Source organism: Alligator sinensis, unplaced genomic scaffold, assembly GCF_000455745.1.
Source record: "Alligator sinensis unplaced genomic scaffold, ASM45574v1 scaffold388_2, whole genome shotgun sequence".
NCBI classification, from domain to species: domain Eukaryota; kingdom Metazoa; phylum Chordata; order Crocodylia; family Alligatoridae; genus Alligator; species Alligator sinensis.
In genome coordinates, this window is record NW_005842102.1 from 759,324 (window position 1) to 785,656 (window position 26,333).

The 26,333-nt window shown below is 47.2% G+C and overlaps 3 protein-coding genes across 9 annotated transcripts in view; 2 read left to right on the forward strand and 1 right to left on the reverse strand.

Annotated features, from left to right (window-relative positions):
- Nucleotides 1-18,777, forward strand: part of DOLPP1 (dolichyldiphosphatase 1) — a 31,769-nt gene extending 12,992 nt beyond the window's left edge. For 2 of the 3 annotated variants that reach the window (XM_006024348.3, XM_025205031.1), the window contains 2 exons: nucleotides 652-741; nucleotides 1,388-4,419. In XM_006024348.3, the coding sequence (XP_006024410.1) occupies nucleotides 652-741; nucleotides 1,388-1,424 (127 nt within the window). In that variant the 3' untranslated portion in view covers nucleotides 1,425-4,419. Of the gene's footprint in view, nucleotides 1-651; nucleotides 742-1,387; nucleotides 4,420-18,483 lie in introns of those variants that run through there. The other variant, XR_003094248.1, reaches the window with a different exon arrangement.
- CRAT (carnitine O-acetyltransferase) lies at nucleotides 4,536-24,930 on the reverse strand. Of its 3 annotated transcripts, XM_006024352.3 has the most exons (15): nucleotides 24,773-24,926; nucleotides 21,004-21,032; nucleotides 19,432-19,695; nucleotides 18,785-18,903; nucleotides 16,612-16,665; nucleotides 15,747-15,912; nucleotides 15,149-15,323; nucleotides 14,390-14,568; nucleotides 13,214-13,314; nucleotides 12,629-12,748; nucleotides 11,964-12,086; nucleotides 11,128-11,263; nucleotides 9,280-9,342; nucleotides 8,654-8,791; nucleotides 4,536-8,317 (listed from the first exon to the last, which is right to left on the reverse strand). In XM_006024352.3, the coding sequence occupies exons 2-15, from the start codon at nucleotides 21,028-21,030 to the stop codon at nucleotides 8,102-8,104; spliced, it is 1,881 nt and encodes a 626-aa protein (XP_006024414.1). In that variant the 5' UTR covers nucleotides 21,031-21,032; nucleotides 24,773-24,926; the 3' UTR covers nucleotides 4,536-8,101. The 3 variants fall into 3 exon arrangements, with proteins under 3 accessions (XP_006024414.1, XP_006024413.1, XP_025060812.1); XM_006024351.3 differs by lacking the exon at nucleotides 21,004-21,032 and having other exon boundaries at nucleotides 24,773-24,930; XM_025205027.1 differs by lacking the exons at nucleotides 18,785-18,903; nucleotides 21,004-21,032; nucleotides 24,773-24,926 and having other exon boundaries at nucleotides 19,432-19,647.
- Nucleotides 24,931-25,358: 428 nt separating this feature from the next.
- Nucleotides 25,359-26,333, forward strand: part of PTPA (protein phosphatase 2 phosphatase activator) — a 46,329-nt gene continuing 45,354 nt past the window's right edge. The window contains exon 1 of one of the 3 annotated variants that reach the window (XM_025205029.1): nucleotides 25,359-25,546. In XM_025205029.1, coding sequence (XP_025060814.1) covers nucleotides 25,522-25,546 — 25 coding nt within the window. In that variant the 5' untranslated portion in view covers nucleotides 25,359-25,521. The remainder of the gene's footprint in view (nucleotides 25,547-26,333) is intronic. The other 2 variants (XM_025205030.1, XM_006024353.3) reach the window with 2 other exon arrangements.

Sequence of the window (26,333 nt, forward strand, 5' to 3'; positions counted from 1 at the left end):
AGAGAGAAGCCCTGAGGTTGGTGGGCAAACCTTCCACAAGTTGCTTTTGGTCTAGGGTTTGGGACTGGGAACAGAGACTCCTTAACTCTAGTTCCAGCTCTACCTTTTGATATCCTGTGTGACCATTGGCTTATTTATGCCTCCATTTTCCCATCTATAAAATGGGGTAAATGTTTTCCTATCTCATAGGAGACGAGACGAAACATCACAGAACTCCCTTCTATAAAGCACTTCTGCATCCTTGGAAGAAATGTGTGTGTTGGAAGGGAGCAGTGTTGCAAGATGGCAGCCTCAGGAACTGCCAACTCCACCTCTTGCCACCCATTTCCCCAGATCTTCTGTAATGGGAAGGCTGGTTCAATTGAATTGCATCTCAGCCCACACCAAATGTAATCCTCAGGATTTGGGTGGTTTGTTGTTTTTTTGGGGGGGGGGTTGTTTTTGTTTTTGTTTTGTTTTTACTAGTTCCTGTGAGGAAAAACCACTACTTCCTGCTAACATTAATGTGTTGCTTTGTGTGCCTGTATGTGTTTGTACTGCCAGAAATACTAGTGACCATATTATTGGCTTTTTAAGGTTGATCCTAATCAGGAAGATTTTTCTAAATCTCTCCCTCTCCTCTTCTTTCCTCCCAACCTTTGTTAATTTTAGGCCAATTTCAGAGTTCCTTTTAATCAGAGATACTAGTCTCATTCCCAACATCCTGTGGTTTGAATACACTGTCACCAGAGCAGAGGCAAGGTAAGCAGAATAGTGGAGGGTCTGCCTCTGGGGGGAAAAGGTACATCTGAGAGATTACATTCACTGCCAATTGATTTGCATGTCAACTTGTACTTTGTATTTAAAATTAAAGTAGCTGATGTGGGTAGCGTCTGTGGCTAGAGTAATACAGAGGGTGAAGATTTACTGGGCTGGATTAAAATGCTAGTTAAAACTGTAAAAACTGATGCATGCTAATTCCAAATGCAAAGCTGTTGGGGTCTGCCTGGTCAGAGGGAGATCTTCAAAACAATGTAGGGAGACAGCCCAGTGTAACCGGAGGAGCTTTGTGTGGGAAAGTGACTCTGTTTTGGGGTGCATGAGTGAATTTGCTCTACAAAATGCCAGTGTTATGTCTGCCTGCAAAAATGCATGACAGGCCACAAGTGCAGCATTGTCTGCATGGTGAACATGTAGGCTCCATGGCTATTTCCTGCCAGGGCCTGTAAAGAGCAGGTATGACCATCCATGTCACCACAAAGTGGCTGTGTGACCTGTCTCTTTCCACTGGAAGCTGTGCAGAGTGCATTTGACCTATCCTAATGCTCTTCTGGGGCTGGCTACAACATACAGCGGAGTGGTTGGGGTGAATCTACCTTATTCTGCTACTCTTGTGTTCTCATTGCAGAAACAGACAGCGCAAGCTGGGTACAAAACTTCAGTGACTCAAGGCATGGGAACTAGAATGCATGATTTAATGGAGAAGGACAAGACTAGAGACCTGTACAGACCTGGGAGCAGCAAGGAGCTTTTTAACAGACGGACCAAAGGAACAGGCAGGGACCACACCCAGAGCTCGGAGGCTTTTGCTCTGGCTTTTTGCAGCTAGCTGGATGCTCCCTGATGCATGTGGGACCGTGCAGGAGCAGAACTTCATTTATACCACAAATGCGCATTGCCAGTTGGAATGTACTATCATGTCTAAGTTGGGGGAGGGGGGAACAATACCTGGTATCTCATTTGGGGGAGGGGAAGAAAATAGTGACTTTCTTTTTCCAGCATGAAATATACACACTATTTATTTATTTTATTTTTTTTTTCAGAAATGGAACTATTATTTTTGGGATGGGTGAGGTGTTGATTGTGTGTGTTGGGAGAAGACAAAACTAATCTCAGTTGATCATGCTTAATTTAGGTTTTTTTATTTTTTGGGAGGGGCAGAGAGGGAAGGAAGATTTGTTTCCTTTCTGCAACAGTTTGGGAGACCTGAAATCAATTCCAGCTGCACTTTGTAAGGATCTAAAGAAGGAACTGAAGACTTGCTTTTAACACTAGTGACATTTCTGCGTGCAAACCTACACGGATGCCATTAAGGGTGGGTGGGTGGAGGGGTGTGTGTGTGTGTGTGTGGGTGTGTGCGTGTGTGTAAACACAGAGGAAAAACTAAAATATACTAATTTTTTTTTTCCATTGCTGTTCCTGTTGTGTAATTAGTAAGATTGCTCATTTGGGCCCCCACGTTTAAGTGCCAGCCACATATCATCATATTACATTAATTCTTCCTTTATACTTTTGTTAGAACCTGTACAAACTCAGCTGCTGAACTTAAATCAAACTGTTACTGATTATTTAAAATTTAAATAGCAGTGGCTTTAACTGGTAGTTAAGATACCACAAGTGGTATGTGAGTAAGGATTAGGCCCAAGTCATTGTAAAACTTTACGTATGAATAAGGTGACTTCTAATGGTCAGTTCATGCCCCCTAAGCCTGATGGGAAGACATTTACTAGTGAAATATTAAAAAAAACAAACAAACAAAACCCCCCCCAAAAATTCATGCTACTAAGTACTAATGACTGGCTTGGGTACTGGGGAAATTGCTGTTGAAGAGCCCAGTAAGATTGATATGCAGGGTGTTGCTGTTCTTCTGTGCTGGAAGCAGCAAACATTTCTCACATGGGTTTGGTTTTGATTCTGCAATAGCAGCTTAGAATACAGAACTCCTCCTGCCAACTGTAATTTGCCCAAACTTGTAAAAGCACTTATTGGAATGACTGTCCTCTTCCGGAGTTCTAGACACAGTAAGTTCTGCTGCAAGCTGTCTGGATGCCATTCCCTTTGCATGCGCTGTTTAGCGCACTCACACTGCAGGCACTTGCATCCTCTGCAGTGTGCTGGTAAATATTTTTGAGGGGAATCACCCCATCCTTGACTCAGCAGTGCTCCCTGAATGTACTTCATAGCTGTGCAAAGACTATTCTATTCCACTTGGCCTATAATCAAGCAATTCCTATGAAGTCCCATAATTTTTTTTTTTTAATTAGGCTACGCAAGGTTATGGTTGGCTTGAAGCCTTCCTAGGGTTTAACCCAGCTGTTCATCTGCATTAAACATAAGGCGGTTGGCATCCGTATGATAGTCATGTTTGGTAGCTGTGTGCATAAGTCTTTCTGCATGCTTGCTAGGCTTCCATTAAAAAGCAACTCTTGCTTCATATAAAAGTCTGGTATGTTTGATGCACTTTTTGCTCATATCTGATCATCTTTGTATTTCTTGACCACCTTAATTTAAACACAGCATTTCTAAGATTTCATCTGTACCTGTTGCTATGATCCCGTGTGCCCCTGGTGAAAGTTGACTGCTGTAGAAACTGTCCTGCCTAAATCAGAGGGTTAACCCCAGGAAGAGGTGAGCTTTTTAAACCTGATGCAGAGATTAAGAATGACAACCATTTTTAAAAACTTTTAAAAAGTAAACATTTAAATATATTTAAAGACTGTAGCGGCTCATTAAGATTGCTCTAATCCTTAATTTAAAAATTTGCTCTTGGGATAAACTCAAACCAATTTCATAGTCATTGCGGTGGTCTAGTGCAAACTCCCACTGGAAAAGCTCTGTCACTTACTTGGAAAAACCATTAGTTTTATATGTAGGATCTTGGCGTGAGCTGTATATAAGGTCTGATTCAATGAATGCTGAAGTCAGCAGGAGTCTTCCCACTTATTTCAATGGGATTAGGCCCGTAACTATTCCATCTAAAAAAGCCAAGTGAGTAGATAAAGTGCAGGAAAAGAATGTGCTGGTAGTTCAATAAGCCAGGTACTAAGCATAGCTACTTGAATGGGGCACCAAGCTGGGAAATTAAGAACAGCTGGCTGTGTTTTGGCTCCATGCTCCTCAGGCAACTGTTTATAAGTAAAATTTTCAATTCCCCTCCATTTCCCCCCTCTGCTAAATCAAGTAAGTCCAAAAGGGGCAGTTTCATCCTTCCCAAGGATGAAGCAGTAAAAAAGTAAATAGAGGTAACTAACTCTCCCCTGACCTCTCCAGTCCAGGTCTCAAATGTGACAGTCTCTGTGGATCATGTTAAACAAGTAGTACATCTCAACCTGTTTAAGGGAATCCCTTGGAGAAGATGGAGGCGTGTGTGCCCTTCTTCACTCTAGCATAGCTGCTGCCATATCTGCCCAGTCCTTCAGAATGTTTACTATAGTTCGGGGAGGCAGAATTTCCATAATGCCCTCATGTCATCATGGCTATATGTTATACGGTGTTGGAGAAGAGAAAGTAATGGCTAAAATCAGACATCCAGTATTGAAGGGAGAAGGCTACCTACAGTTCCCTGAATGATGGAAACCATTTCCTCTAGAACCACCCATAACTTTCCAATGAGATGATCTCTGCCTCCTCTCTCTCATTCAGAGACTGGTGTAGAGATACTAAAGCAGTAAAAGAAAATATGGTGTGTATGGTCCATTCTTCCTGTCCCAGGATGAACATCCTTCTATAAAGACACAGTTGTCCTTTAATTTACTCCTTCAGCAAAGACTTAAGGCTTCTGGGAAGCATGTAGACTTTTATTCATGATTAAATTAACTGGAAGAACATTTCAATCTCTGCAAGACACTGATTACAATATCAAAAATAACATTTAATACAATTAACTATCAGAGCATGCAAACAGTCCTGACTGATATCAACTGCACCGACAGTCCCAGAGTTAATTGTACATTATAAATCTACAGATCTCTAGTCAGTAAATCAATAGTTTTATTCACAACTTTTAAGCAGATTTTCAAGGCTAGCTCCTAAATACTCTGACCACAAGCTTCTTTTGGTTAAAGGAGCAGAGTATAAAGCATAAATGACTCTGCACTCATTAACCAATCCTTGTGAGGAGAGAAGGGCAGAGAGTCAAGAAGTGATGAGTTGGAGGAGCATCACAGCTTGACATTGACACCAAGAGAATGCCATAATACTTTTTAAAATGATAAAAATTCCTGTAAACAGTTTTTAAAAATAAAAAAGCAGTTCCTTTCTTCATCCTAACTTCTGCCACTAACAGAGAATGCATGGGATAGATAAGTATCATGCTTTCCTCAGTCCACAATCACTGATGTGTAAAGACCTCAGTACCACAGCTGAAGAACACCCCTAAAGCTAATGCAATATTTAGATTTACATCTCGGATCAGAATCTGATTAATTCATATTTATGTTTATGGTAAAACACACTTCCAGCTCATCCTTTTCAGTAAGCATTTGCCTTTTAAGAGAGTTGCCTTTTGATAAGGCAAAAATAGTTACTGAAAATAGCCTTATTATAATGACATACTAGTGTGAAGTAATGTAGCACAGTACAACCTCTGTTATCCCAACTCCTTTGGAAAGCAGCTACCAAAGAGCTGTTCAGATAACACATCATTTGGATACATGAAACTGCAGCATCTTGTGAGGAATTATATATGCTAATGCAGGATGCATAATGTAAAACAATACCAAGCTTATCCATATACATATTAAGTACAGTAAAACTTGAGAAGTATGTTATACAATACCAACAGTTACAAGTTGATGTATTCAATGTAGAAACAGAGATACAGTATTTAATTAAGTAAATCCTGAAAGGGGAATAGTTTGTATAACAAATATCAGCAGTTACAAGTTCACAAAACAAAGTTGCTAATCGGATAACTGATGATGTACTGTGTCAGTGGTGAAAGGCACTTGGTCTTTGCCCTTTGACACGTCCTAAGGAGGGGGAACCTTATTTACCACCAGAATCTATATTGACTTGATGCAGATGGAGTGGGGGAAAATTTTTATTTTGGCTCTGGCTAAAGGAATCTCTTCTAGTGAAAGCTTCAATAAAAAGCAGCTTTTATCTCAGCAAGTCTGTACCTATTCCACTTCATTCCAGAAAGGTGCAGTCTCTTTATGTAAATATTCATTACATAATAAACATTCTTATTAATGCATTAAGATTTTGGTCATCCTCTTCTAGCTTTTGATCTGTTCTGCTGGGGAGTGGTGGGGAAATCAGTTACTAGACCAAGTGTTTTTGTACTCTCTGCTTTGCATTACATGCTCCCACTGCTTTCTGACCATCTTATTCCATTTAGTGCTTGTGGTGTGCATGTGTGTGTGTCTTTTAATTTTAATGAAGCCAATATGGGATGTCATGAGTGGATGTTTGTACAATCATTAGCTATACAGGCGAGTTCCAGTAAAACCTTCCCTCAGGGATGAAGTAGTATTCTTTCAAAAAAATAATTTCTGAAGTAAGAGGAGGTTTCTATCTGAGACATGGGATGGGCTGAATTGATGTTCATAAGTGTCTTACAACAGTAGCAGAGTAGACAGGTGCAACACAAGATTCTTCCCACGCATCCACAAAGAAAATATGATTATGATCTTTGCTTAAGGGACCAGGAAGTACAGAAGCAGCAGTAATCCTAGTACTGTGTACAAGTATCATATGACAAGACTGAGCTCACCATAGTCTCATGCTGTTACTGTTGCCTGATGGTAATTCAGCACCCTCACCTTGAGACTATTGCTTTCTCCCTATTGAAAGAATAATGCCTAAACTCTTCACTGTGATGGAAAAAGTCTCCAAGTACTGCTATTTGAAAGGATATAAAAATTTAGGTCATGTCTATAGGAGGCATTGGTAGAGCGCCACTTGAATTGCACCTTCAGGTACGTACAAATCCCTTGCTTTCTCAAGGTTCAGTTGATCTAATAACGCAGCAGCCCCAGGTTCCACAGAAGAGGTGTTGTAGTGTTCCTGTGGAAAGTGAGCTGTTCTAGGTAATATCTACATCTTAAATTTGACTTTTGTGGTTTCTTCCCTTCCTCCTCCCACACCTTTTAGAGCCCCAGCCTTGGTAGAAGCAGATGATATAGGGACTGGGAAGAAGCATAATTTATAGCCGTCAGCATTGAGCTGTGCAAACTGGAACCTAGAGGCTTTTTCTAAGTGGGCCAGTGTGATTAAAAATGTTTGTATTGTACACCATAAAATCTGGGTTGCCTCTAAGCATGAGGTGTAGCACCGCCTTCGGCTACAATAAATGCCAGAGGTGCAAACTGTGCTTACCCTTGGTTATTTACAGCTAGATGGTCAACTTCATTCCATATTTTTACTTTGTGAAACAGGTGGGTGGAGACTTTGTGCCTCAGAGGCCATACTATCCTATCCTGTCCCTCTAATTAAAGTGCATAAAGCTAAGGCCAGCGGATCTTGGATTAATAAATTCATGAAGGTGCATTTAGTTCAGTAGAAGCGGTACAAAGAGGCTCAAATTTAAGTCTCGAACTGGGTGATTGAGGCTCTTTAGCTGTCAGTCATTTTATGCTTAAAAAGCATAAAGGAAATGGGGCTGACTAGTGATAAATGTTTTACAGTTAATACAGAAAATGCAGGAACAGATAGACCCAGAGGTTGGAAAGGTAGGGACAAGAACATATATAGGGTGTGGGGAAAAAAACATAAGCGGGGGCTTTGGATACTTAGCACAACACATACTAGGAGGACTGGACTTACACTGCATTACAACATTTATCTCTGTACCCCCAAATTTAACAGCATTAATGACCCCACCCAGGGAGGCACAGAATAGTTGGGCTTAAGCCCCAAAAGGGATGCTCACAGCCGCATCCAAAGCTTGAGCCAGCAGAAAGATCTAGGTGGTATCAGATTAGTTTGAGAAGCATTATTCCTGCTTTCCCAGAAGAACCAGCACACTCCTTACTGAATGGGTCAGTTGAAGGATGTGCCATGTTCTTTCCGCAGTGAATTCTGTACAAAATTAACAATGTTCCTGTCCCCTTCAAAGAAAGGAAGGCATGCTTTGCATACAACAGGAGTGGCTTTTTCAGTGCTAGCTTGGATTAAGGCATGCTTCCTTTCACCCTTTTCACAGCAGTCAAGTAGCTAGAGATTGCTATTCCATAGCTTCTGGTGGCTGATGCCTTCCTAAGTCCCTGGTGGAACATACAACTGCTTGCCCTGTGTTTGAGGAGCTGGGAGCTTCATAGATGTTAGGGGCAGGCTGCTGGGGTTAGATGACCCTTTAGGGCAGCTCCTAGAGTTTTTGGGGTTTGAAACAATGCCTCTGCTACAGTTTTGATTTGGGGGTGGACTGAAGCAGAAGCCTCATATCAAGCAGAGCTGTCTCCAGGTAATGTGCCAGGCTGGCTGCATTGGTTTCAGCACAGCTGTTGAATGCTGAAATTGCAAAGTTGATATGCTCCTCCATGGGGTTGTAACAGACTCCATAGCCATCTGGGACCACTGGACCAAAGCACATCACGCAATCTGTCTTTGCTGGGACCTAGGGTTGGAGGCAATGTGGTTAAAGATCTCTACACCCATGCAAAAAAGATGACAGGCAGGAAATCGCAAGGAAGGGATCAAACCAGACTATTCCCAACCAAGGTTCCATGTAAATACTTCAGGGGAAAGATGTTGCTGTCACCCCTGCCTGTTCAGTTTTTAGTACTCACTGTTGTTTATACCATTTGGTAACAATATCTTATGTCTGCTTGCAAAGAAGTGTAGTTACCCACTGCTACTTGGGAGCAGTTCTTAAGGGCAATGGTGAAGAAATGGAGGAACAAAAACTATAAGAAGGAATACAACACCCCCATGATACTTGGCTACGTCTTACCTGGCTGGTTGAGAGGTTGAAGTGCATAGCAACAGCATAGGCTGTATCCATGAACAGTTCAGGCATGCTGACTAGATCCTCAATGGCTTGAAGCTTCAGACCTAGCAGGTGGCGGTCTATCGCATTCCCTGTTAGTGCCTGAAAGGAAGAAAGTCTGAAGAGGGCTCGGGAGCAGGAAAACCAGGACTGGCACTATCTTTGGTCTAAAACCAAATTAAAAATAAGTTTTAAACTTAAAAGAGAGAAATTGCATCCTGTGCTGAAGAGCAATGCTTGGTCTGGTTCAGAAAAAGAGCAGGAACCCTGCAACTTCCCAACTTGGGCTTCCTGTAGTTTCTCCCTCAAGCAGCTCTGGCATCTGCAGTCTATGGAGACAGAGAAAACTGAACTTCCTCAGACATCTGATTTCACTTTTCCCTTGGTCACTAAGAATACGGAGGAGGGCAGCTGGGAAGAAGCACAGTGTCCCAAGGCATAAGCCAGTCAGAATTCCTACTAGATCAGTATTAACAAGCAGACTCCTATATCTGGCACTGTGCGCGCTGCTTGGTACTCTCTTTTTTTCCCCACCAGCACCTACATTACCTCTGCAATATCCCAGTGCTAAAGATGTAGAGTATGCTTACCATGTCAGTGTATTGCCTGTGGGCTTGTGTAGCTTTCCTCAGCAGATCCACCTTCTCCTGGTTCTGAGGAAAGTGCACAGAATGAAAATGTTTTTTTTTCCTCACAGCGGGTGATGAGATTTTCAGCAGCTTGCCTGCAGAATGGAGGATGGCACTTCTACACCCAGAGGCATCTGTTTTAAACTACCGTTAATTTAAATAATTTTGTTTGGCTGAAGGATTTCTCTTCCCTTCCAATTTACAAATCTCTGCTCATAAGTGATTACATGGAGACCACTGGTATGGCCCTTACTCCTACATCTGTTGGAAGCAGGGAAGTTGGGGGAAAAATAATTTATAATCCAAAAGGGGGAGGCTCATCTCCTTTGCCAGGTGATCACTACTGAGGCTTTGCTGCCAACAACAACCAGCTGAACCTGCTAGCTCAGAGCGCTCTCCCCCGAGAACAGATTTTAAATCGCCTGCTGTGTACATTTTGATTCTGTTTCCCAAGAGAACCTATTATCCACATCTTTTCCATTGGGGTGCTCAAGTCCTAGACATTTTGTAATCAAGTCTCCCCTCTTAACTATAGACTAATTTGATGGAACCAGTAGCACCAGTAATCAAATTCCACTAATTTGGTGGAACCAGTAGCACAGTAATCCCAATTTTCTGTTAATTCCCACAATACAATGCTGTGTGCTTCAGAGGTCATTTCTTGTGCAATTCCCCTCCAGAAGAAAAACTTGGATAACTGTGTTATAGGTGTTAACAACTGGGTTATTTACTATTAAAATTTAAATACATTATAACAAATCCACCCCATCACTGTATGTATGCCTGTATATGATCTAGAGCAGAGGTGGGCAAGATGGCAGATCCAGATGGCAGCCAGGCTTCATTTCCTAGCAGCCCCTGCCTGCATCACTGCGGATGGTTTCTCCATGGAGACCCCAGTAGCAGCAGGGCCCTGACAGCATGGTGCTAGGGTTTCCATGGAGACCAGCCCCAGCAGCACTGGCAGGATGCGTGGCTGGGCAGGGAGCTACTCTGGGGCTGAGGCTGGGATCTTGCAGGAGTGACAGCATGGTCCACAGCCAGAGCAGAACTGCAATCTGCCCGTGTTCGAGTAGTGGATCACAGCTCTGCCCCAGCTCCAGACCACGCTGTCACTACTGAAAGATCCTGGCCCTGGTCCAGCTCCCTGCCCTGCTGCATGCCCTCCCAGTGCTGCTGGGGCTAGTCTCCATGGAAACCCTGGCCCCATGCTGTCATGGCCCCACTGCTTCTGGGGTCTTCCTGAAAACTGGCTGCAGTGTTGTGGGCAGGGGCTGCTGGGAAATGGGGAGTCTGCCACAGGTCTGATCTGGCTTGTGGGCCAGATTTTGACCACCTGTAATCTAGAGAGAGATTGGATGTATCCGAGTTCATGGGTCAGAACTTAAACAAGAAGAAATTTCTTTTTGCTAAATACGTGGGAAAACTTTCAGCCCTGGCGATCTAGAATAGCAGTGCTCAATCTCCAGCCCATGGATCAAATCCAGCCCACAGACCTGCACTATTCATCTGGCTTAGCAGGCTGGAAGATTGAACATCACTAATACAGAATTTGGAGTCTAACTGGCCAAACTGAGACTGGCCCCATTCCTATACGGGATTAGAAACACACATGTGCAGAGTTGCTCAAGATTTTCACGGAGGTAAAGAAAAACTGAGTGAGGCCAGAGACTGATAATCACTTCATCTTGGGTGCAGTTCTTGAATGACCAGTTGATGTGAAATGCTACCTTTCCATGTTAGCTGAGCTGATAGTGCTCCCCTTTTTTCTGAGATGAAATTATTCCGTTCCACTGTCTAAACTCTGACCTGCTTGTTAGGTTTGTCCATTGCCTCCACAAACTTCAGAGAGCTCGTGGAAGCAGATCGGATGGTGTCTGTCCGGCCCAGATGGAACATCCTCAGTGAAGCACTCTCGTAGGTGGCACAGGGCTGCCCATACATTCTGAAAGGGAGAGAAGTTGTCACAGGGCTGAGCTGTGACTTATCTTTGCAGCCAATTCTCCATCCAAAATATGCAGGCAGATCTGCATTTCTTATTGGCATCCTTGCCTCTTGGGAGTGCAAATTCCAAATAGAAAGGATGAGAAAAGGTGAGAAGAATTCAGAATTACAAGGATATAGCTCCATCCCCATTAAACCCATTACATTTCCCTGCCGATGGGCAATTCTTGCCCACCCCTTTTTGGCCATGAAGTGCTATGCACTCTGCTGTATCTAGTTCCAGAGGGAAAAGGGAGGATCTGGGAAAGAGGCCGAGATCCACCAGCCACACTGACCTCAGCACCTGCTATATTGGGTGGGCAATTATTTTGGGCAGAGGGCCACTTACTGAGTTTTGCAAGCCAGGGGCAGATAAACATTAATTTTCTAAATTTTTTAGAGGCCCCGCGGGCCGGATAGAATGGCCAGGTGGGCTGCATCTGCCCTGCAGGCCGCATTTTGCCCACCCCTGTGCTATATAGAGGCACAAGTGGAGTAGGGGCTACTGTAGTGGGTGAGCATCCTGCAGCCCATGATAACTGAGGGCCTTTCCCCAAATCAATTTGGTGCCCAGTCTGCTTCATAAAACTGCTGACTTACAGTACAGTGAGGCTCTCTAGACTGGAGGTGGGAAGCTTACCTGCTTGTGTTCTACTTCTTACCTATAATAAGCCAGCTGCAGGGCTAGCTGGATAAAAGCATCTGGACTTAACTTCTCGGACTTGGGGAAACTCTTCCCAAAGTAGTGAAAGACTGTCGCCTTGATGTCCAAATCTTGCACCATTCTGCAGAGAGATGAGGAGAGATTCCTTAGGGTGCTGCTTGCAGTTGTCATGCAGGATCACAGAACCCAGGCTTTTGTGAGCCCCAGAGACTGCAATCCACACAGACCTGTGCAAGGAGAGTGGGATCTGTTATACCTGAACTTTGGATAGTGAACTCAAGCTCAGTAACTAGACACTTCCCATGTTTAGCATTGTATAAACAAAGGCTCTTTGTTACTGTTAGAGACATGGTCCAGACTAGATTGGCCCATGGCTTGATCTAGTAAAGCAGATTGAGTCTATGACCAGGAATCCACACTGAAAGTAGATTGGGATGGGTAACCATAAGCAACTTTTCATCTTTGTCAAGGAGGAGTCTCATGAACATACTTTTCAGCCACGCTCAATGTAGCTTATGCCCAATTAGACACTAGGAAAGCTTCCTGAAAGCCGATGCCATCCTTACATTTTCCTTCTGCTTAGCTCTCCAAGCAGACACATGGGTTATTCCCTTGTTCACTGATGGAGATTCCCCCCCCCCCAGTGCTTCCTGCTATACTCACATATTGAGGTTCTGCTTTGCTTTCTCTATGTCATTCTTGATTTCTGGAGTGATATTAAACCTCAGTTTCTTAGGCATTGGTAGAGGAATCATGGGCGATTTCACCAGCTGTGGTTTCTTCCTGCACAGAGAAATGGGTTTGAAGCCATTTTAGTTAGACTTCTGATAGAGACATGCCTATTGCAGTGATTGTGCTATGAACACCTGGAGAGGCTACTCCCCATTCCCCACCTATAACACTGTCATGTGCTGCAAAAGCTGGTGTCATAAATTTTGGTTTCTCCAAATATGCCTCTGTGCAGAAGAACAAATACAGACACTAGGGGCACAACAGGTCTTGTCTAGATTATAGCTCTAATGTCATTCATAACCTTTAAAGAAATATGTTGTGTGTTGAAAATGATCTGTTCTGTGATGGGGGTTAATCCTTGGTCATTTCTACAAGTGCCGAGGCAGCAAACTCAGGACATCCTTAAAGTTCCTCCAAAGAAGCTCCCAGGGGGATGAGCTGGTGAAAGGAGAGCATTACTACAGACAGATGGCATGAAATCCATCTCCAGATTAGGGACAAAAAAGCCAGCCTCACGTGTACTCCACAACATGATCCAGAAGTGCAACAATGGGTGGGCCCTCTGAGGGAGCATGCTCATACACCAAGCCACAGGAACCATCTTCAGCAATGATAAACTGCAAAGAATATGAGAGAGAGAGAGAGAGAGAGAGAAAACAGTAAAGAAATGTCTCCTATATGTAACAAGGGGCAACTTTAAAGATGTCTTGACACCTCACTGGTGCATGCTGGAGAAGGCTACATTTCCATCACTGCACAGAAATGTTGGAACGTGCCAGGATATTTCCTGGAATCCACAAGACAGAGCAGAGGAGCAAAACTGTAGGTGGGCTAGGAGGGTTTGGCTTCATCGTGCTGGTTTTGTTGAATGACTGGCAAAAGATACGAACAAGAGACCAGCACCTTGGCAACAAGATGTGGGCTGACAGTATGATTTTTTTGGAGGTTCGCTTTATCCCCTCCATCCTGAGAAGACTTACTTCAGTTACTTGCAAAGGGGGGACAATGGGGCATTGTTCCATACACAAGGTTGACCAGGGAGAAGCCACGTAATCTAATTATGACGGCAGTGATGGAAGAGTCCTTTTACATGACTGATTCTGTCCGCCTCCAGACCAGGACACAGCCTTCAGGTGGAGGAAACTGGCTCTTGAATGGCAGCTACTACTTGAAGGCATTTCAACAGCATTTCAGGGCTGAAAGGAGAGTGGATCATAGAGATGTTGCAGGGTGCCAGCCAATGCCTGAAAGAAGCAGGGCAGTTTCTGGCAGAGACAACCAGGGCAAGTGACTGGCCCATAGGAAATACAAGGAACAGACCTCATTAGTTTTGGGCAGCATCCAAATGGACATTATTCATCACAGGCAAGCAACGTATAAGCAACACAAAGAATAGCTACAATCAGGACTGCACTGACCAAGCGTGGGCAGGAACACGAGAACAATGAGAAGTCATGGGGGCTGACAAAGGTGTGAGGGCTTGTTTGTGGGAGACCTCCAAACACTGCAGAGCAGCTCCACAAAACCTAATGAGTTTCATGCAATCATCATCAATTCCCTGTATCATTTCCCCACACCCCTTTGATCTGGGAAGATCTACTAAATAGTTCTGGAACCTACTGAAACTTCCAGTTCAGAGTCTGTCTCCCTCAGACCTGCCAGCTCTAATTTCTCAGTGCCACCAGCTCCCACCTGAAGGGTTTTGTCGAACCATCGATTCCCGCTGTTCCAGCGGCTGCCTCCACCGTGCAGCATCTGAGCAGCCACACGGCTCTTGTAGATGTCCTCAGAGACCCGGGGCATGGGTGCATCCAGGCAGACAGTGAAAATGCTCTTCTCGATTGAACGCACAGACTCCTTGTTGGTCTTGTCTAGGAAGGGAAGTGAGTGGAAAATAATGGAAGGGGGTTAGAAAAACTGCACTGACTTTGAGGAAGTCAAGATTTAGGGGAGCAGACTGATAGCACTTGGTGATACCTTTATCCTGAAGTGTGTGTTGGCCACAGCATGGTGGTGTCCAGTTGTTAAAGGCATTGACTGTCTGGCTATTTCAGATTGGAGGCTGTTACCCTCAGAGGGATTCTGCCCCCCTCACTTGTATCAAGCCCCTGATTTTTTGTTTTCAGCTTGGCTGCTTTTTCACCCATTTGGGGAGTGAGATGTTCCAGGATTTCAGCTCTGTTCTGCACCAAACCTCAAGGATGTGTGTATGCTTAAAACAGTAACAAACATTTTTGGCAGCAGGTCTAACTTGGCCATAATCCAACTAGATAAATACATCTCTCTTGTGCTCCTTAGATGGTTAGAAAGCCCACTGATTTGGGCAGTGTGTGCTTACAAAAGGCTTGCGAGGAAAGGGAGACCCAAAGAACCCAGCACTGCATGGAGGGTGGATGTTTCCAGCAGTCTTGCTGTTTTGTTGGCAATGTGCCCGGGGGAGGTGGAACAGACCTTTGATGAGGTTGTTGTAGGCCTTGGCCCAGCTGTTTCGGTGGTTGGTGGTGAGGATCCCGATGGGCTCTTTGTTTGTTTGGAGGGAGGAGTTCCAGATCTTCTCCAGCTGGATGAAGATCTGATCAGCGATGAGGGGGCTCCCATCACTATTGTAAACGTCCAGCTCAAAGAACTGAGGATGGGAAGGAGGAAGAATGAGGAGAGACACAATGAAAGAAGACTTAATCAGCCTGGATGACAGTAGACACCCCTGGATGGCAAAAGCAAAACCTGATAGCTCAGCTAAGGGGCTGATGTCCAGAGCGGGCTGAGGGAGGGTAGCACAGTGAGGTCGTAGTCTGGGCGTTTGGAAGCCCAATGTTCAAGTCCTGTTACAGCCGTGTTGCAAAGATAAATGCATTGAAGACCAAGGTGCTCAGAAATTGTAGTAACAAGGCCCAGGTTAGTAAACTACAGAATGACTTCTGACACCACCTACATTCTGCTATTTCTGAGACCTGATCATGGCTGTTGGATCCATGCCAAAGGAGACGTTTAAACTGAGTGAACCATTTGAGCAACCGTGGAATCCCAAACTGCCAAGCATCCGCTATACCTGGAAGTTGTGAACCACGGAGATGTGTGGGGACCGCTTTTTCCCTCTGGCATGGTTCACAATGGAGTCATGCTTCGGTCCTGGGATTCGACAGGAAGAGAGGATCTGGTAGTACTGGTTCATGCAGAGGGGCTTCCCACCCAGGTATTCCACAGGCAGGGTCTCGCTGGACAGTGAGAGAGAAGAAAGGGAGCAACATGAGAGGGAAAGAAAACAGTGATGATCGCGCACACAGACACACGGCTCTCCATTGTCTCCATTCCAGTAAGGCACTAAGATCGGATGAAGGCACTGCGTCCTGGCTGGGGGAAGCCCAGACCTTCAGTCTTTCTCTAAACAAAGCCTTTGTCAAAGCCTCACCTCAGAAGGTCCAGGACCAAACAGGATAAAGATGATCCTCTCCAGAGAACACCCTTTCAGACTGGGAATTAGGTATAAAGTGAGGCAAGTCTACAAGGCCATCAGGTCATGCACACACACACACACACACACACAAGCCTCACAAAGAAGGCAATATGATTGTTTTTATAGCACCTGCAGGTGTGGAAACCTGCACACAACATGATTACATGAGACCCTAGAAGTAGAGATGGAGCAGGCTCACTTCACCATTCAGCTGAGTGAAAAGCAGGAGTAAAACAGCATAAAAAGCATAATACACATCTGCTCTTCCAGTCCTTTTGGGGTCAGTGACCCCAGCTGTTGCCAGTAGCACTGATTTGTGGCTGTTTTTACAATACGTGGATTTCTGTCCTGGAGTTTGCTTTAAGAGAGCAGTTTTTGAACTGAACATGTCCTCACAGATGCCCAACAGAAGGCTGGAAAGGAAGGAGCAGTCGGCGAGGCAGAAATGCATTTCACTCACTTGTCAATCATGGTCTTGAAATCCAGGACACCCTCAATCAGCTTGGCAGCAAACCTGGAAAAGGCAAGTGTGATGATTAGATGACCACAAAGGACATTTGGGATTCCTGGGGCAAAGCAGCAAGCCGTTTCCCAACACCCTGAGCCCTAGGTGGTGGAGCTATCACCCTGTGCTATGGTGGGAGGTAGTTGGGTAGTTCTGATGTCTGTCCCAATGCAGCTGCTCTTTCCACAAAGAGGCTGGTTTGGATAAGTTGTATGATTGTAACTCAAATGGCAACATGTTAAACATGTTCTGGTTTTGTTGCATTCATAACGCTTAAGACTAGCTACAGCAGTGCTAGGGGACTCCCTGTGCTTGGGGTGGTACAGGCACGTAAGACAATCCCCGGCCAAAAGCCTATAATGGAATAGACCAGGAAAGGAGCTAGAGAAAGGAAACAACTTGTCTGGGGCTCGCACCAAAGTCTCCCATTAAGAACCTGGGTAGCTGAACGCTGATATTAATGGTGGACGTGTTAGGCACATCTAAGCAAGAGACCATCTTGGGTGTGCTGTGCCACTGGATGTTTGAAAGCCCAGAAGAAATATTTGCAAGAACAAGCTAACTGCGAGGATTATTTTAAACAGTCAAAATCTGTGTTCCTGGGGGCATTCACAACAGAAAATGCAAGGGCCAGAGAAAGCAAAAGTGGCAAGTCAGCCAGCCTGGCTTGGCTTTCAAAATAGAGACATGCAGAGTATACACAGCATGACAAGCTTGATTTTTTTTTTTAAAGCCTTCCATGTTTCCTAACCTTAGCATTCAAAATTCACAAGTGAGACTTTCTCTTCCACCTAGTTCATTACATTAAATTAAAGCAGTAGTGTTTTATTTGCTTTCTGGTGCAAATAAAATTCAGCCTTTAGTATTACGTTCGGCTATATGAGTTTCTCTCTGCAACCAGGAGCGCTAGAAACCTTTTAAGAGTCTCATGTAACCTCTTGACTGCAAGCAACGGGGGCATTTATTAAAACAGTGTATTGTGTAAGCCAGCAACGAGCTGCTCAGTTTTAGTTTTAATAACTTTAGGAGTTAATAATATAAGTAAGGGTTTGATTTATTTTAAATAGGATTGTGAACTCCACCCTACCCCTTTAAGACTCCCTCCCCACCCTCCGCTCCCCAATGCTACTGGCAGATGAGGCCCAGCGAGCATAAGGCTGTGCACAAAGGAGGAGGATTCTTTCACTCTGGTTTCATCCTCGCTCCTCTGGTTGGCTGATATTTTTAATCCAGGCAGAAAGCTGGAGCAAGTGATGCTGGGTAACTGTGGAAAAGGTTGTCCTGTACAAAGGTCAAAGCTGCTGTTTTGTATGCACAGTTCAGGATATGATGGGCCTGGCCTTCCACAAAGCTCAGATGTGCAAGCACAGCTAAAGAAATGGGGAAGAAGGGGAAATAAAATCAGGGGCAGGCTCAGATGGGGGTGAGAGAGTCTGTTCCATGGGCAGGATGGTCTCGAAGGAAGGAATCTACACTGGTGATAAGCAGAAGGGAGATAAGCCAGCAGCATTTAACTGCAGGTAGGGCCTGGGGAGGAGCGCTGGTGACAGACCATGCTGCCGCATGCTAGATCTGCACAAGTAGTGACAGAATCGTGGGAAGTCCTCTGCGAACACAGATGTCCAGTGCACACAGCACTGCCAGTCAGCCAAGGTGTGCAACAGTCTGGCTCCTCTGCTGGCCAGCAGAATATAAAGACAAACAGGTTCCTAACTATTGTAGGTGTGTTTGATAGCTCTTATCTCCATTCTGAGCACCTCGTCACCTTTAATGCGCCTATCCTCTCCACCCCCTTGTGACATGCTCTCGTTCCTTTTTCGTATACAGGAAACTGAAGTGCAGTGAGATTCAGTGATTTGCCCAAGGTCATAAAGAAAGTCTGTGGCAGAGCAGGGGAACTGAACCTAGATCTTGAGCCCCAGGTTAGTATCTGAACCACCTTTTCTAGCTTCCCCCTGGGGGGGGGCCCGAGGAGGGGGGAATCCTGCTGCAACAGTACTAGCTGTGAACCACCCCATAGCCGGCATCCAGCCCGGGAAAAACAGCTCAGCGTTTCCCTCTCCCAACCAATCCCCAAACAACATGTGAAACTTTGGGGAAGAAAGCTGACAGCCAGGAAGGCTATTACCTGAGCTGGCCTTGCCGATCCAGGAAATCCTGTTTAGGTAAGACCACGCCAGGGCTGGAGTGAACCACGACCGGCAGGCGGTATTCGAGGTAAGCATTTTTCAGCCACCATTCGGAGAGCTGGGACCGACAGGAAGGGTGTGAGAATGGGGCCCCACGTTTGGTTGGGTTGCACCTCATAAAATATCTGGAAGACCATCCTGCAACTCACACTATCCCACATTGCTTTGCCAGTGAAGAAGATGGGGGATTGCAGTGAATTTTCCCATACTTTGTTGTTTGTAGGCTGGGCAGAGCAGGGGGCTTGTGGAACCCGGGCTTCAGGACTGGTGCTTTGTGGATGGGGGTGGAAGGAAGGGCTTCCCCCAACACTGCGGGATAGGGGTGCCATTTGAATGGAGCAGCCCGTACTGCAGCAGCCAGTAGTCAGGCTGCCTTGTTCTGCTGCATGGGGTTTGGGCAGCTGAGGTGAGTTTGAGGGCACACAGCTGAAAGAGGAGCAAGTAGCAACCAGTGGTGTGCTAGGTCTCAGCACATAACATAGCTGACCAGAGCAGTGATGGCCTTCAGGGGACCTGAAAGTCATGAGGACTCTGCTTAGATCTGCCTCAGTCCTCTGAGCCCAGTGCTCAGGGCTCCGCCACATACCCAGTTCTCAGTTTTCTTGGCTCTCCTCTGCAGGCCCTTCTGCAGTCTTTCCCCGACGCCGCCTGATTTCCGGAATTCATCCACCAGCCCTTTCGTGTGGTTCAGTTCCTCCTCACTGACAATGGGCTGCAGAGCCAGCAGGTAGCGATCCAGGGTTTGCTGAAGAGCCGGCACTGGGAGATGTGGCAACCCCTCCTGGTGGGCTAAGTACCTACCTGGGAGCTTGCCCAAAGCCACTGGCTTCACTAAGCCACCTGGCTTGGCCTGGAAATCACAGAACACATGACTTGACAAGCTTCATCTTGGTGCACAAGGGAGAAGCAGCTCAGATTCATGGCACCCTCCCGATCCCCCATAACACATGGAAGTCTCAATTAAAAGATGAGACTGATTAACACACAAACTAGCCATATATCTCCAGCTTCCCAGATTGGGATGATCATGCAATATCCAGAAGCACAGCAAAGGAAGAACTCGATCTCCTCCAGGGACATCTGTTCTCAGTTAAAGGAAATGCTGCTGGATTAATAATACATCAATCTTCCTAGCATCTTCCAGCCGCAGGTCTCCCAGCACTCAGCATTAATGGGACTAAGCCTCAAAACCCTTCCACCTCTCTCCCCTCACCCAGTGGAAGGCAGGCAAGAAAAAGAAGCCTGGTGGGACTAGATCACCCCCTACTGAAATGCAGGAGCCAGCCATGCTGCCCTAGTAGTTTAGGACAGGAAGTGAAAATGAATCCTGCAGCAAATTAAGCTGCACACAGAAATTTGGGGAGGCAGAAAACAGCTAGCAAATTTAGAATTGGAACATTACCTCCTTCCCAGCCAGCAAGGATGCAAAATCTAGAGTAATCATGGAAAGCTTTGTTGGAGCTGGTTCTGGGGAGAGGAGGTGCACTGCTCAGCTCTAGGACAGGCATGAACAGCCCAGTTGAAAGCTGCAATGTAGGCGCTTGGGTGCAAGTGGGAGAAGTCCATAAAGGTAGGTGATGCACTGATTCATTAGGGACAGAATAGGGAAAAATTGAGAAGAAAAGCCTTAGCGGCAGGTGTGGGAACAATTTCATCAGGTAGAGAAACAGATTGTAAAGAGACCAGAGAGAGCAGCAGAGCAACGTCAGCCTCTGGCCAGGACAGGCACTTGCTAACCCTTCTCTGGAAACTAGAGGCATCATTTTTGGCAAGAATTTTAGGGGCACAGTGAACATTTACAGTGTGCTTACATGCCCTCTGCTCCCCCTTCCTTTCCCATTTGTTGGGCCCAGCAGGCAAAGATTCCTGCTAGAAACTTCGGACTATGGAAGAGGGAAACTGCCAGCTGGAAGGTGCCTGTGGGACTCAGTTGAAGGAAGGTTTTTTCCCCAAAGGTCATGTGCAGAGAAACAAAGTGGGATCCTGAAAGGGTGTGCAATCTTGCAGGATCCAGTAATTTGAAGGGGGAAAATCAGGATTTTGTGGGAAGGTTAAAAAAAAAGAGAGAGAGAGAAAGGAAGGGAAAATAATCATTGAAGCTTGATGAAAAAGATGGGCATTGAAAAGGCAAGAAGGGATCAATTTTGAGGGTACCTACCTTCTTTGGCAGCTGATTCCTATCCATCGCTGGAAGAAGGAAAACCCTGTAAGCCTCTCTGTCTCTGCCTCAGGCTTCCTCTCTAATCTTACCCTGTTCTAGCACACACATGGAGTTGTATACTTTAGCAACCTTTGCTCTTTGACTGCTCTATTCTGTCAAGAAAACACAAGACCATACATTGTAGTTGCAGAGGTGCCAAGCCACCTCCCAGCCAGTATCAGTATTGTCTGGCATGTCTCCAACCCCTCTGTGGCTGCCAGAGCTCCCAGGTCCTTTACTCCATCACCTGCATCAGAGTTTTGCTCTTCATTGCAGGGTTGGTGCCAGACCGATGTTCCCAGAGGCAGAAGAGATTTGTCCACACACAAGAAAGCACACACCATGGGTAGTGGGCAGCAGCAGAAGCCTCTTCATAAAAACTGAGGTGGAGGGAAGGCTTCTAGTGGTGGCAGAGGAATGCAGCCTTTCTGCACAGACTGCTAACTACAGTGGCTGCAGTGTGTCTCACGTGGGCCAAAGTCTAGCAATAACCAGTCAGACAACCTGCGTCCAGATTGATCAAATGGTCATTAGGTGGACATGAATCCAGTGTGTGGACCAAATCTGAATCAGTAGCCTGCAGACAAAAGGCCATGTCCTGTGACCAATCCCCAAAGACATAGGCAAGCCAGATTCATGATTGTCAGGTTGCATATCCTGAATGCTAGGCTCTTGGCAGTAGACCCACAATGATAACACTGCAGGCAACAAGAATATTAGCATCCCCGCAGCCTTGAGGATGGCTGTGTAACTAGATGCAATTAAACCAGGGGAGGGCAATTATTTGGGCTGGAGGGCCACTTAATGAGTTTTGGTGAGCTGTTGAGGGACGGGGGTGGAAAGGCAGGGAGATGCCAATTGATCCTATCCAGCCCTCTGGCTGCAGGAGCCTGAGGAAGCAGGGCTGTATCCGCATTGAGGGCCTGGGCCATGCAATGCACAGACTCCTCTACCCCCTGCATCAAGCACCCCCCCCTGATTTTCTGTTGGTGCTATGCAATCCTGGCACCATGGCTATCAACAGCTAGGCCTGCACGGGACAGGGCATGATGCAGCATGCCAAGCAGGTGTCCTGCCCACCTACTGAGATGAGCTGCCGCCTCCGTGCCATACCAGGAAAGTCGGGGGTGGAGGAGGCTGTGCACTGCACGGCTTGGTCTGACCTCAGGTGAAGCAGAGCGGAGCAGTACAAAGTGCAGCCCTCCCTCCTCACACTCTTGGTGGCAGCTGGTGGGCAGGATAGGATCAACTGGCAGGCTGGATATAGCCTGCAGACTGTATTTCGCCCACCTCTGAATTAAATCAAAGCTACATGGACATATTTGTAGCAATGTTCCATTAAGAAATATCACCATGAGCAATGAGCTGTTTGGGACAACATGCTATTTTGTTTGCTTGTTTTCAAATGGAAAAAAATCCTCATGGACTATACTGTGAAGGATAAAAACCCAAACTATGAAGCTCCCACCCCCACTCCCAGCGTTACTTTTTTAGGTTTTTATCTCCAGCAGCTTTTGTTTGCTTGTTCCAGAGTAGTAACTACTGGGTGAGTGCTGGGATGCTAGTGAGCAAGTCTGACCATAGGAGTTGTCAGAAGGCAGCTGACTCCTGGCTCTCCCGTCCCCATGGGAAATGGGGACAGCTCCTAACACACAGGGGATGCTCTGCACTTCTGTTTGGAGGGCCTGGCTCACCTTGCAGCTTGGCGTTTGTGCCAAACTGCACTCCAGCTAAGCTACAGGACACCGTTGCCCTGCTAGGGTCATGGCATGACTAGTAATATGTATTGGTTTGCCAAAGGGTTTGTTTTATTGATTCCCTTGGACCTGTGATGTGCGAATTACTGCACTTGGCCCTGGGGACTTGCTGTCCCCTGCCTATTCAGGACTTCACACAGCAGAGTACATGGGCCTGGAGTCACAAGAAAGTTGTGTGTGATGTCTGATGCACACGCTCAGCCACATGCAGACTGTCAGATAGGGAGGTTGGTTGTAAAGGACAAAACTGAAGAGCCAAACCCCAAGTGTCCTGGGACAAAGTACAGCATGGGGAGAACAGACCATCTGTTCAGGAAGAGAACAATAAAGACCCATTCTGCAGCTCTCCTTTCCCCAGTCACTGCTACTGCCAAGAACATCCTCTGGGCAACCGGGTTTGACCAGTCTCATGGGCAGCAGCACGTGTGAAATCTTTCTGACAGCAGGGGAAGTGCTATCATAAAAGCTTCTACAGGAAACTGGTGCCCTAGGACCTTGGCTACCCTACGACATTGAGCTTGCACCAAGAGTGATTGTCAGCAGCGGCCCCCTTTGTCCAGATTGGAAATGGGCTAATTGCTTGCCTGTTTCTGATGGACATTTTCACTGCTGCAATGGATCTCTGATGACAGCCCATGTCTCTGGCCTGGTGCAGACACACAGCAACTACACAGTCCTAATGGAGAAAACCCCCTCATCTACACAGACAGGGAGGCTACTACCCCTGAAGGCACCAGCTCTGACAGCCACAGAGCCTGGTGGGCCTGTGCACACCAGCACCTGCGGCAGCCTCCCAGAGAGAAGCCGGCCTGCCCTGCTGCTCCCCTTCATGGCACCTATAACAGGGATCTGGGGATACCAGGACAAGAGCGGGGAGTCCAGAGAAAAGTGCATGTTGGGACCCAAGCAAAGGTCTACACTGCTATTCCTGGCACAGCAAAGCAGCTCTGGGCGAGGGCGATTCCTAATCAGCCTGACACAGAGAGCCTTGCCCAGGCCTGCCCACCTCGGAGAATGACTCCATTGGCCACCTGTCTCTGGGCAGGAGGTTCACGTGCCGCAGGGCAAATGCCCAGAGCTCAGGAGCAGCCCTGAGCTGCCCAAAGCTCTGTTGGCAAGGGAAAGGGAAAGGCAGCCTGCACCTGGCACTCCGCCACGAGGCAAAGTCTACTCACAGCCCAACCCGGACCCGGGTGCAGCTTCCCCTGCCACCCGCCTGCCCCGAGCTGAGCTAGCCCCGCTCCTCCACATCCTGCTCTGCTCACAGTGCTTGACCTCAGCCCACAAATCCCATTATAGCGGCCAGAAAGGCCAAAGCCCTTCTCCCCATGCCTCCCCTGGGGCAGGGTAGTGCATGGCTCTCTGTGGCTTTCCTCCAGCGTTGCCAGGTGTGCAATCATTATCGTATTTGTGCAATCATTTCAACCCTTGTACGATCTATAACAGTAAGAGTGTTCAAAATCCACGCTAATTTTGGAGGCAGCTAATGTGCAAAACCCAAGTCACTCTCCGGGAGCCTTAGCTGACTTTCGGGTTTGCTTCCTTTTTGTCTTTTTTTGCAAAAATACGTATACATATATAACTACCTCTAGCAACCCGTCAAGTGAGCACTGCGGTTCACTTGGCCAATTAAAACAGACTCTGACAGTTAAACTACGGCATCCCTGTTACACTGCTTGCATGCACGGCCTTTGTGTGACCGCCGGCCTCCAAGTAAAGAAACACGACCACTCCTGTGACCCGGTTCTCACTGGGCAGCTCAAGTGAGCAAGAGAGAGTAAACCAGAAGAAGACTTATTTGCAGGCTTATTTGCATATTTATCAGCGTACGATTGCTTTTTTCTCCAGCAAATACGATAATTTTGAGCTTGCCGTGATCATGTCAAGTTTAAAACCTGGCAACGCTGGATCCCTCCTGCCTCCGCGGTGCAATGACAGCCCCATGGCGGGGCAGGGGCAGCTGCACTTACCAGGCTCCTGGCTAGGAAGGCCAGCATAGCTCCTGCCTGCAGCAGACCCCAACTCGGCCGCGTCCCGGTCCCGCGCCGCAAGGGCAGGGACAGGCAGCAACTTCCAGGGTAATTTCAGCAGCTGGGAGGGGCCGGCACTCCCGCCATCTTTGTGCGGGGCAATGTCCTACCTAGTGTATGGAAGGGGCACCATCTTTGTGCGGGGCACCCCCTGGCACAGCAATGAGCTAGCGCCCTGCCATGTTTGTGAGGGGCGGGCTTTCACTGAGCGGCGCCGCCGCCATCTTTGTGAGGGGCATTGCCCCCCTCCCCGCTCTCTGCTCTAAGGGAAGGGCAGGCCGGGTTTGGGTTGCACTGCTGCATGCGTCGCTGCTGATGTCTCCCGAGCGGGCAGCGGTGACTCTGAGCGCACGGGGGGCGAGGCGGGGAACTGCTGGAGTCCGGGCTCGCGGGTGGGCCCATCATGACACAGAGGGAGGGTGAATCCCTCCGGTCACTCCCGAATTCTCGGTCGCTTGAAGGATCGCGAGTTGTTCCTACATGCCTGCTCGCGGGTGTTGCCCGGTACAAACATGGCCGCGCCAGCAACGGCGGCACCCGGCATGCCCCGCGCCAACATGGCAATCTCTTATGGGACAGACGACGTGCCCTTCCCAAAGATGGCCGGCGGACTGTTCCCCGGGTGCGTGTCGGGAGGGCAGAGGTGAGAGGTGAGGGGGTGATAACGGCGGTGGCCCGGCTCCAGGAAGATGGCAGAGAGCGAGCGGCAGACAGGTGAGGGCAGAGCCTGCGGGTCCCGGCGGGGCGCGGGGGTCACTTGGGGGACGCAAAAGACGCAAATCAAATTCGTCCGGGGGCGCTGGGAGGGCCGAGGTTTGCTGCTGCCCGAGAGAGCCCCTCGGCCGGGGGGGTGGCAGCGTCTCCTTCCTCAAGGGCTGTTCTCGTCACAAAATACCCCCCTGCCGTCCCCTCCACCTCCCACCGGACCCTTGCCCTTGGCTCTTGGTGCCGGGCCGCCTGCGTCATGAGGGAGCTTTTGTCCAAAGACCTTGTGTTTTAGGCAGACAAGGGGTGTGCATGGGCGTGCATGTGTCTGTGCGTGTGCGTCCATGCATGCCTATGTCCATGTGTACACGCATGTGTGTGCATCCAGATGTTTGTGTGTGCAGGAGGCACGGCGCACAGACGCCGAGAGATGAAATGACTTGCCCGAAGGGACCGGGAGGCCTGAATCCCAGACGGGTGCCTCGGCCCTTCGTCAGGGATGTCTCTGACTCTTCCCTGCGATCTGTCTTTATAGCTGTTCACAGTGGTTTCTTTTTTCCTTTATCAGTACTCTGGAGGTTTATTGAGGTTGCTGCTCTTTGCATCCATGATTATAGAGCGTTATTTAAAAACCCACTTTATGGTAATGTGATGCTGCCTAATTGTCAGCTGGATCGGCTGCAGCAGTTCAGGGTACATCTGTTTTTAATTCCTCCTAAATTGTGTCTTGCTATCCAGGGCTTTCATAGTATTTTACAGATATGCATTAACTGTTTCTTGCATCGTGCTAGTGAGG